The following is a 13851-nucleotide window of genomic DNA, read 5'->3' as shown; positions in this document are numbered from 1 at the left end:
AGGCCAGAGGTGAGATTCAAACCCCCAACCTGAGGCAAGGTGGAAGGCAATCTAAGCCACCAGCATCAGCCACTAACATGAAAAGCAACCAGTGGACTAAAAAAAAAAAGACTACTATTAAATACCATTACTGCTATGGTGTGCATGCTAAAACTCTGAGATTTATCATCTAATCTACCTTTACATTCTCAACTAAATTACTGTTAAATTAAACCTGTAATCTGATGTAAAAGTAAAACCTTTGCTGGAGTAAGAAGCAAGTGAAGTTTAATTTGAGTCATTTTAGGAATTATTTCAACATTAGAGAATTAACACCAACCACCCCTGGGGTGGGACACAAGGACTTTAATATGTTTTTGTTCTTTCCCAGAACATTCCAATGGCAAGCATCAAAATCGATAAATTTCGTCATTTATTATGATCTTATTATTTATTTATTTTACATCAGCAGCCTTTTATCAAGGAAAGCTTGGAAGGAAAAGATTTAGAATAAAAGCAACTTTAATGGAAAAATGATAATAGCATTAAGACTGATTTGTCCTAATGTGCATTCGTATTGGAGGAACATGATGTAAATTTCCAGCATCATTAATTACACTGGATTTGCTTTCAAAACTGACATTGTGATTTCATCCTGATGAATGTGTAAAAGTAGTGTTAAAAGAACCCGACGTGCACGAAATAATGTTTGATTTTAAAGATGGCACCAAAGACACCAAATGAAGCAAGATTTGACACTTAATAGGCTGAAATACTGATGATTTTAAGGTTATGGAGTGAACATTAATGCTGTGGAGCTTGGCAACTTTACAAGAACACATCAGAGATCTGAAAAAAAGTACAAAACAGAGTGTGTTTAAAAAAAAAAAGAGAGAGAGCGAGAGAGAGAGAGTCAGACACACAAATGGAGGAACGGCTAATGTTAGTGGAGCGTATATTCCTTTGGCAATATATAAGACGTATATTTAAAAGCAAAACGTGGCACTCGTAACATACTACCTCTCGACTCTTAACCGGTCACTGTTCAATCATCATAAAGTCAGATGGCGTCTTCCAGAGAAAACCCCACCCCTCGCCGAACCTGATCCGAAGTCTCTTCAGACTCTGAACAGAAAATGGTCACTGTTTTGAAGTAATTAAATACAATAGGAAAAAGTGATTTTAATGACTTTCTAGCATCCCCTCGATCCTGAGATGATCATCTCAACAAAAATAATCATCTACTGTAAATCAGTAAATAATCAAGTGTGTACATTCGGAATGAAATCACGAAACTCCTCGGTGGCTCCTCTGAACGTGTGGCGCGACGATCGTAAAAACGTTCATTAGCATAATTTCTCTTTAAAATGAAATAATAATCAACATGGACCCTTTGAACAAGCTCCAAGGTGCAAATAAATTACGTAGTAGTGAGCAGTCTGTATTCATTCACACTATCGTCTGAAGACAAAATGGTAAATCGGTCTCCAATTTGCCTCTGAAGGAGAAAAAAAAAAAAAAAAAGGAGAGAAGAAATCAATGTCGCCCTGGATGGCTGTGTGTCATTTTAAAGTGAAGCTTAAGCTGTGTTTTGTTCGTCCGTTTAGACCAGGTTGTACTCCTTCAGGTTGAGCTGCAGGATGGTGTCCTTGACGGCGGCAAAAACGAAGCGGATGTTTTCTGTGTCAGTTGCGCACGTAAAGTGAGAATAGATGATTTTGTCGCTGTCGGGATTCAGGTCGACAAACATCTTCAGGATGAACTCCCTCCCAGCCTGAGCGTCTCTCTGGGGGCCTGACAGTGAGAATGAGAAATGAGAACAATTTGGGACATGAAATGAAATGAGGTAAAACAATACATCTCAAACTATAAAACTATATATACACAGTGTATCTCAAACATTAGAACATCATGGAGAGGGTTTTTTTTTTCCCATAATTTTATTTAAAAATTCATCAAATGTAAAGTAAAAAAATTGAGCCTATGTGACTTACATTTTTAAAAAATCCAGTATCTCAAAATATTAGAATATTTCTTGAAACCAATTAAAAAAGGATTGCATATGAAGAAATGTGCAACTTCAGAAAAGGATGTTAATTTATGCACTTAATAATTAAATTCAATTAAGTTTTAATTATATAGTGCTTTTGACAGTGGTCATTGTCCTAAAGCAGAATCAAAAGAAAATTAGTCCTCCTGGGGGAAAAAAAAAAAAAAATCCTCCTGGATCAGGGCTCCTTTAGTATCAATTACCACATCCATGCAGCATGGCACGGAGGTGATCGTCTGTGCCATAGCTGAGGGGTTATAGGAGACCAGGTTGCTTTGATAGCAGGTTTTGCTCGTCCGTATTGTTCGAACGGGTGTTTTTCATCTCCTTCTTGACAATTGCCTATAAATACTTTATGGTGTTTAGGTCAGGTAAGTTGGCTGACCAATCAAGCACAGTAATATTATGGTCAGCAAACCAATTAGTGGCAGTTTTGGCAATGCGGGCAAGTTTTACGCTATAAAATAAACATTAAACATCTCTATAAGGCTCGTCAGTGCTCCAAAAGCGCCTGGTAGATAGCCGTGTAAAAAGACTTTATAATACACAGTGGCATGCCAAATCATCAGCAACTGTTGAAACTTTACAATGGATTTCAAACAACTTGATTTCTCTTCCCCTCCAGACTCTGGGACGTTGATTTCCAAATGAAAAGAAAACTCTTCTTCCATCTGGACGCAACATTCCATGTTATTTTTTTCTTTTTAGCCAAGTTAAGACACTGTAGGCATGTAACAGTTGTAGCCCATTTCCTGAAGGTGTCTGTGTATGGTGACTCTTCATGCACTGACTCCAGCCTCACTCCCCTCCTTCCAAGTTCTTGAATCGGCTTTATTGATCTTCTTTAAGGCTGGGGGAAGCCTTGTTCCTTTTGCATCTTCTCCTACCACACTTTTTCCTTTCAGTTAACTTTCCATGAATGTGCTTCGATTTCAGCACTCAGAGGACAGCCAGCACGATGACCTTGTGTGGTCTACGCTCCTCATGGAGGGGGTCTATGATCAACTTCCGGACTACTCTCAAATCAGCAGTTTTCCCCATCATTAAGTTAGTATGTACTGAACAAGACCGAGAGATACACCATAAAAATTGCAATTTACTTAAATACAAAGTGAAATATTCTAATGTTTTAAAGATACTGGATTTTTTTAAATAAACTACATGCCACAATCATCGAATTCAAAACAATAGAAAAAGGCTTGAAATATTTGACTTTGTGTGTAATAAATCTAGAATAAGAGTTTCACTTTTGCACGTGGCATACTCGATCCTGTAGATGATTAGGGCCAGTGTATCTTGTGCAGGTTACTTAGTTGTGCGCAACAATACAGTAACCAACCAACACCTGTACACCTGCTCAGGCATGCAATAATCTGATTAGAGCCAATCATGCATCAATGGGACAATGCATAAAATCATGCAACACTGGCCAAGAGCTGAAGTTAATGTTCACATCAGATATCAGACTAAAAAAAATTGTTATTTCAGTTGCTTCTTTTAAACGGACTATATTTCTTTAATCCAATGAAAATAATTCTGATTAGAGAATCCAGCTTAACTGTCTATACGGACACTGATGTGATTTGTACATGCTTTCTTTGACATGCTCAAGCTGGTTCTGCCCGCTGTGAGGTGTTTAATCTGCCTAAAGAGGTGCCTTGAGAACTCTGAGACTAAGTTAAGCACCTGATCTTTTTGTGTTATGATTGGTTATAGGACTTCATTTTCATTTATAATTGGTAAGATGCTTTAATACATATGAAATGCCAAGCCAATCAATCCAAATCAGTTTGGAACTATGATCTTTCCCAAGGCTAGTGATTCACTATTCTCGTGATGCTGGATGGCAGCAGTGACCCACAGCTCCTAATCAACCACAGGATGACCAGGGGAAAACAACCGATACACTACAGTGTACTGGGTTTTTAGTGTAAATTACATGAGATATTCTCCACTCCGCTTTATTATAAAATAGGTTTTGTTATTCAAAGATTTTGCCCAACATGGCACATCTGATCTAAGCATGTTCAGGTTAGGTTGGTTTTTTTTTTTAGCTGCTCCCATCAAGGGGTCGCCGCAGCGGACCATCTGATCCGCACAACAACTTTGTACAAGTTCTACGCCAGATGCCCCACTTGACACAACCCTCCCATTTTATCGGGGCTTGGGACTTGCACTACATCCAATGGCTGGGGGGGAATCGAACCCGGGCCTTCTGCATGGCAGGTGAGAAACCCATCACTAAGCCAACAATGACCTTTAAGACAGGCTAAGCTAAATGATGAGGTTCAATAGGTTAGATTTACTGTACTTTTGATACTTAAGTAAGTTTATATAGCACTTTTACTCAGGTACACAAATCAATGAAGGACTTCTACTTTTACTAGAGTAATATTCGCTTTAGGGAATCTCTCCTTTTACTCAAGTACAGGATTTGTGTATTTTGCATTTGTATATTATCTCTGGTGATATTACATGGGCTATTTTTTCCTCCCCGAGACGCATCTGTATTCAGATCAGAAATTGAACATCTGCTGAAATTTTCACATGCAACCTTCGCTACAAATAGAAACCCATTGTTGATGCGAAATCATTGTTAGAAATCATTTAAAGGGGACCTATCATGCAGAATTGACTCTGGTTATTTAACATTTAGACGGGTGGCATGGACCAAATAGTTTATATACATACATTTTAATATATATAAAATGGCATTTTACATTCTATATTGGCCTATATTTTAACTTAAACAAGCTAATTAGATTTCTCTCTATTGTGACAAATAAGAGGAGCCCCTCCCCCCGGCCTGTTGCTCAGCTCCGCCGTTATCTGGAAATGCGTCCACGCCGGTAACCAGAAACGGCACATTCGGAGGAGAAGTGAAACAACATGGAGTTTGAAATAGAAAAAAATGCATTATCTGATGGGCATTAACACACACACATATACATACACATATAAAAACACTCACCATCATACTCAGGAAAGTAATCTACTAGATGTGAAAACATGATTTTCTCTTCCAGCAGGTCCTTCTTATTCAAAAACAAAATGACTGAGGAATTCTGGAACCAGGGATAAGTTATGATTGTCTTAAACAGTGCCTTGCTTTCCTCCATTCGATTCTAAAGGAAGGGGGGGGAGAGATGGGGGAATGACACGTCAGAAACGTTAGCAGATGATTAATTTACTCCACAATAACTATTATACATAATTGTTAACCTTTAAAACAGTGCAGGTCTATAAATTAGTTAATTAATTTATTAATAAATAGACAGATAAATAAGAGCATTAATTGTGACCAATTATTTGTATGTAGTACTAATGTTCAAGGGGGAAAAAAAAAAAACACGACAGCATTAGCCAATGGAAAAAAAAAAAAAAGAAATAGAGATATGTATAGTATAAAGTGCATAATACAACTCCAGGCATATTCAGAGAAATAGGACGAAACCCAGACAGGAAATAAGTCGATTTTTAAAAACAAACTGGACTCCCTGGAGCTCTGAGACAGCCACATTACCTCCTGCGCCACATTATAAAGAGTTTGGTATCACTAATACCGGCTCGCTGAAACTCCGGCTCTAACTAGCGCTAGTTTATAACACAAACCTCATTATCGGATTCAACCAGGACTTGGTCGTATTCGCTTAGAGCGACCAGGAACATGATGGAGGTGACGTTTTCAAAGCAGTGGATCCACTTGCGTCTCTCTGACCGCTGACCGCCCACGTCCACCATTCTGGTCCGGACGAGAGTAATGAGTTAGTGAGCACGAGTAGGAAAACAAAAGGCATTAAACAATAGACAAAAAAATAATAATCACGTGTACCTGAATATGACGCTCTGCAGGTCAAAAGGGTACTCGATGATACCCGTGGTGGGCACTCTGACCCTCAGCACATCCTGCTGCGTGGGCACGAATGACGAGTCAGCGATCCGATCCAGTGAATTCAGGTAGCTGCAAAGTACAGAGAAATTTCACTCCCTAATGAACAGCATGGTTATGAAAGTGGAACTCTGAGTGGAGCTGTGAAGTTCTTTGCACTGGAAAGAAATGGAAAGCGTAAGGTTTTCCCCTGACCTACGCTGACTACAGTTTAGCAGCCAAACTGTTCATCACTTTCTCTTTGAAATGGAAACGCTGTGCCTGCATCCATACGAAACAGGAAGCTTTAGCAAAAGAACTCTCGCGCTGGTACGGATTTACAGAAGTGAGAAATCAGGTATGGTGTGGGAAGATGAGTTCTCAGATTTTTTTCATCAAGCCTTCAGAGGCGGCATTGTTTTTAAGAAAATTTCTCATTTCTCTAATTGTTTTTTTTTTTACGTTTTTGCTTGTTAAACCAAGTTCAGTAAATTCCCTAACTAATACATGACTATGTGATATTGCCATCCCATTAAGTACATCTGTTCAACCGTTTTTTAACGCATATATCAATCTAACTCTACGCATTTAGGCGTGTAAACATGGACAAAATGATATGACTTTGAAGTGGCATGGTTGTTGGTACCGGACATGTTGGTGCGAGTGTCCCCGAAACTACTGATCTACTGGGTTTTTCACACACAATCATTTCTAAGGTTTATAGGGTCTGAGTGAGGGGCATTTCTCTCCGGCCAGAGGCTAGAGCAACGGTAGAAAGGCAACGGTAACCCAAATAAAATCTCATTACAGCCCGAGAGGTATGCCGAAAAGCATCTCTGAACACACAACGCGTCGAACTGAGAAACCAGATGTGCTACAGCAGCGGGAGACCACACCGGTTGCCACATCTTGTCAGCTAAGGACAGGAAACTGAGGCTACAATTCATTTGGGCTCACCAAAATTGGAAGATTAGAAAAAATGTTGCCTGATCTGATAAGTCTCGATTTGTCTGGTCAGAATTTTTGAGTAAACAACATGAAAGCATGGATCCATCTTGCCCTGGCTGGTGGTGGTGGTGGTGGTGTTGGTCTAATGGTGTGGGGGATGTTTTCTTGGCACAATTTAGACACATTAGTACCAATTGAGCATAGTTTTATGGAGTATTGTTGATGATCATGTCCATTACTTTATGATCACTGTACTGTATAAAACATCATGTCGCAAAGCTAAAATCATCTGAAACTGAATCATCTTGAACATGACAATGAGTTCACTATACTCAAACGCTCTCCGCGGTCACCAGACCTCACTCTAAAAGGGCACCATTGGGATGTAGTGGAACGGGAGAGTAAGAATCACTTACTCCTTAAGTAATGATGAAAAACTACTTTGACAAAGGAAACATCTCTGTGTCCACTCTCTAAACTCGATGATGAGAAAGGATTTCTTGATCACATACCAAATGAGGCAGGTTCGAATGAATCATCATAGTGTTTTAAATCGGTACTTACTATTTGGTCGAATCCGAGAGCTGGTATTCTCTCCTCCGATCGTAGCACTCCTGCATTCCCGGATCGTTCCATAAACTCTTAATGGCATCTACGTAGGGATTCACAAACGCTGTGACCTTCTCTACGTCCACTTCCCGGACAATATTTGCATTGCCCTATGAATAAATAAATATATAAAAAGATCAACTATATATACTCATCCATATGCTGTTCACGTTTAAATATCTACAAAAAAATATTATTGGAGACCTAATTACTTAATCAGGTTGAGATATTGAGGGCTTGAGGAAGTTTATCATTTTTAACTGAGGACGTGACCTATTATTGTGCTGCTGCAGATAATGTTCTATAATCTGTTATTGGAAAAGTAATAGACTTGCCTTTAGATCTACCCCAAAAATAGAAAAGCGCGCCAGGACATTTCTTTAAGGCTTTGAATTCATATAATTAATTTTACGGCCTGGAGGGATAATCTCATTAGGTCTGTACTGTGTGATTAACCAAAGTCACTGTCTCTCGTCTTATTTGTCTCATGACTTGCCCTAGTTCACAACAAAGATGCGTCTCTGGGGTAATCTGACCATCGATGAGATCTGATTATGAAGATTTATGAAGATTTGCATCAGTGTGTCAGACTCGTGTTTTTGTACCTTAGTCCAGTGTTAATGGGGCCAGACTAAAGAAATCAGATTCTGTAGATCAGCAACGATGAAAATCTTCAGAAAAGGTTTCAATCATTTTAAAGGTAAACATAAAAGATGTTGTAATAGGAGGAGTGTCTGACTTTCGTTCCTGTAAGAGCACTAGTTCTAGCAGTTCTTCTGGACCTGGTGACCTGGTTACATTAGTGACACTTAGCACTTCTTGTCAGTAGCTGACTTTACTGCTTTATTTTTCTCCCTAGAGGAATACAAACTCTTCGTTTCATATCTGGCAGCTACATTATAATCCACAGAATCATTTTTATTCAAAACACTATTCCTAGATTTATTGTCGCCATTATGATTTCGACCCATTTGTTGTTTAGTGTGTATAGTCACGCAACAAGGTCATCAAAAACAACTTAAAAGCCTTGTCTTGTTCAGACGAAGCCGGACAACATTACCTTGTTGTTTTCGTATTTGTAGGGAATCTGCAGTGTTTCCATGGCTCGGATCATAGATTGAACAGATGTGAATATGTTCTGGTAGACCAGCTTGGTGAATCCTTTCTTGTCTTCCTCAGAGTAGCCCGAACCGTGAATGATCCTCATCTGCTTGATGAAGGTGCTCTTGCCGCTCTCGCCCGTCCCTACAGCAGGCAAAGTTTTAAGGGATTTAACAGATGCAGAAAGCATTGCACGAAAACACACACACACACACACACACACACACACACACACACAGTAAGATCATCTTAAGAGGAATAAGAAAATGGGTAGATCGTAAAAAACAAACGACAGCCAGATCGTGAGAAGTCCTGACACCTTCTCATGTGAACCGGTCTACCTGCTAAGCACATGCAGGTCTTAGTAGGCCTGTACATGCATGCAGTATGTGTATGTTTGTCTTTTAAATGGAACCACATAATTCTATATCTATAGGTGTGCCCTTGTGTGCATTACCTTAAATAAATATTTGCACACTTGCCGTGCAGAACATTGCACGGATACCCAAGCATGTTCTAAAAACTGTAAATATAATACAGTATAATAAAATATTGTGGAGGCAGCAATGTGACTTCGTGGTTAGCACCGTCGCCTTGCACCTCTTGTGTCTGGGTTTGATTCCTGCCTTGGGTCCGTGTACATGAAGTTTGCATATTCTCCCTGTGCTTGGTGGGTTTCCTTTGGGTACTCCAGTTACCTCCCACAGTCATGCAAGGACATGTAGATAAGGGTAATTGGGATTTCCAAACTGACAGTAGTGTGTGTGTGTGTGTGTGTGTGTGTGTGTGATGGATTGGCATCCTGTCCTGCCTTGTGCCCCAAATCTCCTGGGATAGGCTCTAGGACCCTGCGACCCTGTATACAGGATACCATTAAAGCGGGAAAGCGGTATGTGATATGATACAATACTATACATACTATACTACACTACAATATCACATACTTTACTACAGTAAAATGTACTATACTATACTACAATACAATACACTATACTATACTACACTACAGAATAAGATACTATACCACACTACAAGGTCCATCACCCCCAAGTGCTCATATACATTTGTGCGTCAAGCTGGCAACCCGACGCTGTAAACCACTGCCACCGAGTTGCTGGATGATTATCCATTGCCCGATGTGCTCGATATACAGCATTCCAATAGAATATACTATACAATACTACACTACAATATACTATACAATACTATTCTGTACTACACTACAATATAATACTATTTATATACTATACAATACAATTCTGTACAACAGTACAATATACTAAACTACACACACTACAATATACTAAACTACACACAGTATACTATATATATACTATATTTCTGTACTACACTACAATATACTATACTACACTATAATATAATATACAATAATATTCTGTACAACACTACAATAAAAAATATACACACTGCAATATACTATACTACAACACAAAACAATATACTATACTTTTCTGTACTACACTACAATATACTATACTTTTCTGTACTATACAATATACACGCTACAATATACTATACTACACTACAATATACTCTACTATTCTGTACGCTAAAATATACTATACCACACTACAATATACTATACCACAATATACTATACCACAATATACTATACCACACCACACTATACCACACTATACTATACCACAATATACAGTACTATACCACAATATACAGTACTATACCACAATATACAGTACTATACTATACTATACTATACCACAATATACTATACTATACCACACCACACTATACTATACCACAATATACTATACTATACCACAATATACTATACTATACCACACCACACTATACTATACCATACCACACCACACCACAATATACTATACCACACCACAATATACTATACTACTGTATACTATTCCACAATATACTATACTATTCCACAATAAACTATACTATACCACAATATGCTATACTATACCACAATAAAGTATACTACTGTATACTATACCACAATATACTTTACTATACTATACCATACCACACCACACCACACTATACTATACTATACCACACCACAATATACTATACCCTACCACAATATAGTATACTACTGTATACTATACTATACCACAATATGCTATACTATACCACAATATAGTATACTACTGTATACTATACCACAATATACTTTACTATACTATACCACAACACAATAAACTATACTATACCACAATATGCTATACTATACCACAATAAAGTATACTACTGTATACTATACCACAATATACTTTACTATACTATACCATACCACACTATACTATACTATACTATACCATACCACACCACAATATACTATACCCTACCACAATATAGTATACTACTGTATACTATACTATACCACAATATGCTATACTATACCACAATATAGTATACTACTGTATACTATACCACAATATACTTTACTATACTATACCACAACACAATATAATATACTATGCCACATTACACTACAATATACTATACCATACCACAATATACTTTACTACAACACAATACAATATAATACACCACATCACAATATATTTTACTAAACCACACTGCAATATAATACACTACAATACAATGTAACATACCGTACCACAGTATACTATACTTCACTACACTACCATATCATATATGTTTTTTTTCTGCACCTGTAGCCCGTTTTTGCATTCGCCTGCTTTAAAATCCACACACACACGAGTTTTGCATAACAAACCGCAACCAGTTAGCAGAGCGCTTAGACGTGATTTCTTCATGTCATGTCTGCGTCTCTCGGTTCTCGTACCCAGCAGCAGGAGCTTGAGCTCGCGCCGGGAGTCCTTCTTGTCCCGGCGCAGTGTCCTCTCGATCTCGTCGTTGATCCGCTTCGCCTCCTTCGCCTCCTCACTGAGGCAACACGCCATTATGGAGTCCAGAGTCATGCCTCTTTCCGAAACGAAACGATCGGGCAGTTTGGTTCCTGTTTGGGTTGGGTTGATTCGGTTTGCTTGCTCTGAACTTTTTTTCAAGCTATTCCATCAAACACAGGACCAGACAATACACCGAGAAATCGCTCCTGTTCAGCATTAAGCGCACGTAAGGGCGACGACCAACAAGAAGTAGCAGTAGTAGTTGTACTTGTAGTGAAGGCTAGTTTTCCTGTAGTTTGTCAGTTCGGAGTGGAGAACAGGAGAGGAAGAGGAGGAGGAGGAGGATAAGAAGGGGGGCGATTCATGAAACGTCGACGCAATTTCATAAACACAGAAACATCGGAACGATTTTGTATCCGTTATTATTGATCAGCGCTTTGAAACCCCGAGATCAAACGCGGCCCCTGGCGAGGCGGCAACACTGCGCACGTGCATATATAAATATATGCACACACATACACGTATATATCTACACGTTAGAAGTTAGGGCTCACTTCGCGAGCAACAGATCCTTTCATCTCGTCGAACCCTTTCAGAAGCTCGTTTGATGTAACAATTTAAATGTTGCAATTGAACAATTACAATGTAACACTTCAAAGTGCTGTAATCCTCCTCAGACGTGAACAAATCATTTCTGTAATCCGAATGCAATGAAATCCTGTTTCTCTCTCTCTCTCCTTCTTTCACTCTCTCTCTCTCTCCAGTCTCTCTGTCCGGGCGTGGTAAAAAGCTGAATATGGCGGAGTTTCACTATTCACAATTCCCTTCCGACCACCAAACTGGAACAGTTCTGTTACAGCAAAAACATCTCCAGGCTCGTACATGAGTCACGTTAGAGGAACAAAAACCCGACTGACGACAACTTCAGACAAACCCATTCCCCCTGAATTAATCCATTAAAATATTCGGTGCATCCACAATCCGGTAAATTCCAGTCGAAGTGCAGTTGCTTTCGCCTCTTCCATATGTAATTGCATTACAGGCTGCATGATCCTTTCTCTCTCTCTCTCTCCCTCCCTCCCTCTCTCTCTCTCTCACTGACTACCATGTGACCATCTCTCTCTCTCTCTCTCTCTCTTTCTCAGAGAGGAAGCAGATCCACACCAACACTACACAGCAAAAGCTCTCGTAACACACTCTTTCCTATTCTTCACTTCATCATTTCACACTTTTTACCTTTAACACCTCAACTTGTATTAATCTTAGAGGTGTCCCTGCTCCTCATAGAGTTCCCTTTATTTCTTTCCCTTTACATAATTATTGCTTCATCATTTCTTATATCTATGACCATTCACAAATATCTATTATTTGTCTAATTATATTTTGTTTATTCCTCCTGTCACTTAGTGTGAACAGTGCTGCATCTTAAGACTAAACCTGAACATTATTATTATTTATTTTATTTTGTTTTATTTTTTGGTCTGTCCATGGCTCTGGAGGTAGATCCTTCTATCATTTCTATGGCAGTTACTTAAGGGGTCGGGTTGCACAGTTCGATGCCCGATTGTCATTCACACTTTACGGGCAATTTAGGAACACCCGCATGTCTTTGGACTGTGGGAGAAAACTGACCAAGCACGGGGAGAGCATGCAAACTCCATACACACAAACAAGAGGTGGAACCCGAACCCTGATACTTGAGGTGCAAGGCAACAGTACCATTAAGTCACCCTGCTGTAGTCAAAAGGTGGTAAAAGACCTCTACTGATCAGGTTTAACATTTAACTGATCAACATGTAACATAACTATTGCCAGGTGATGTCAGTAATATTGATCATCTATTTACAGTGGCAGCTCTTTACATAAAGTGATTGACATCATTTGAAATATCAATGTCGGAAAATAATTGATAATATATTTTTAAAAATTCCAACAACAAATGTAAAATGGATATAGATTTTATAAGCGATTTCACAAAGCTTCACAAATGTTCAATATGTGCACTGCCTGTGACACGACTCACATCAAGTCAGTAGTCCAGCTCCTGTCAAACACACTTTAGCATATCTTGTGTAACATTCTCCAGAGCCTCAATGATTCCCTGCTTGAGCTTCTCTAGTCTTGTAGGAAGGGAGGGGTGAAGACCAGTCCCTTCCACATCCTGTAGCCACATAGAAAAAAATCACAAGGTTTCAAGTCAGGTGAACGTGGTGGGGGGACAGGGGTAGCTCAGTGGTTAAGGCATTGGACTACGGGTCGGAAGATCCCAGGTTCAAACCCCACAACCACCAAGTTGCCACTGGTGGGCCCTTGAGCAAGGCCCTTAACCCTCATCTGCTCAGATGTGTAATGAGATAAAAATGTAAGTCGCTCTGGATAAGAGCGTCTGCCAAATGCCTAAATGTAAATGTAAATGT

The 13851-nt window shown here is 39.1% G+C and overlaps 1 protein-coding gene across 1 annotated transcript; it reads right to left on the bottom strand.

The window, feature by feature from the left end:
• Nucleotides 1-742: 742 nt before the first annotated feature.
• Nucleotides 743-12485, bottom strand: LOC128511887 (guanine nucleotide-binding protein G(q) subunit alpha). Its single transcript, XM_053484911.1, has 7 exons — nt 11371-12485; nt 8515-8699; nt 7410-7564; nt 5862-5990; nt 5642-5771; nt 5001-5154; nt 743-1773 (listed from the first exon to the last, which is right to left on the bottom strand). The coding sequence occupies exons 1-7, from the start codon at nt 11504-11506 to the stop codon at nt 1583-1585; spliced, it is 1080 nt and encodes a 359-aa protein (XP_053340886.1). The 5' UTR covers nt 11507-12485; the 3' UTR covers nt 743-1582.
• Between the last annotated feature and the right edge of the window lie 1366 nt (nt 12486-13851).

The sequence above is a fragment of the Clarias gariepinus genome, chromosome 24, assembly GCF_024256425.1.
Source record: "Clarias gariepinus isolate MV-2021 ecotype Netherlands chromosome 24, CGAR_prim_01v2, whole genome shotgun sequence".
NCBI lineage: Eukaryota > Metazoa > Chordata > Actinopteri > Siluriformes > Clariidae > Clarias > Clarias gariepinus.
The sequence above is the reverse complement of the archived record's forward strand: the minus strand, read 5'-3'. Positions and strand labels throughout refer to the sequence as shown.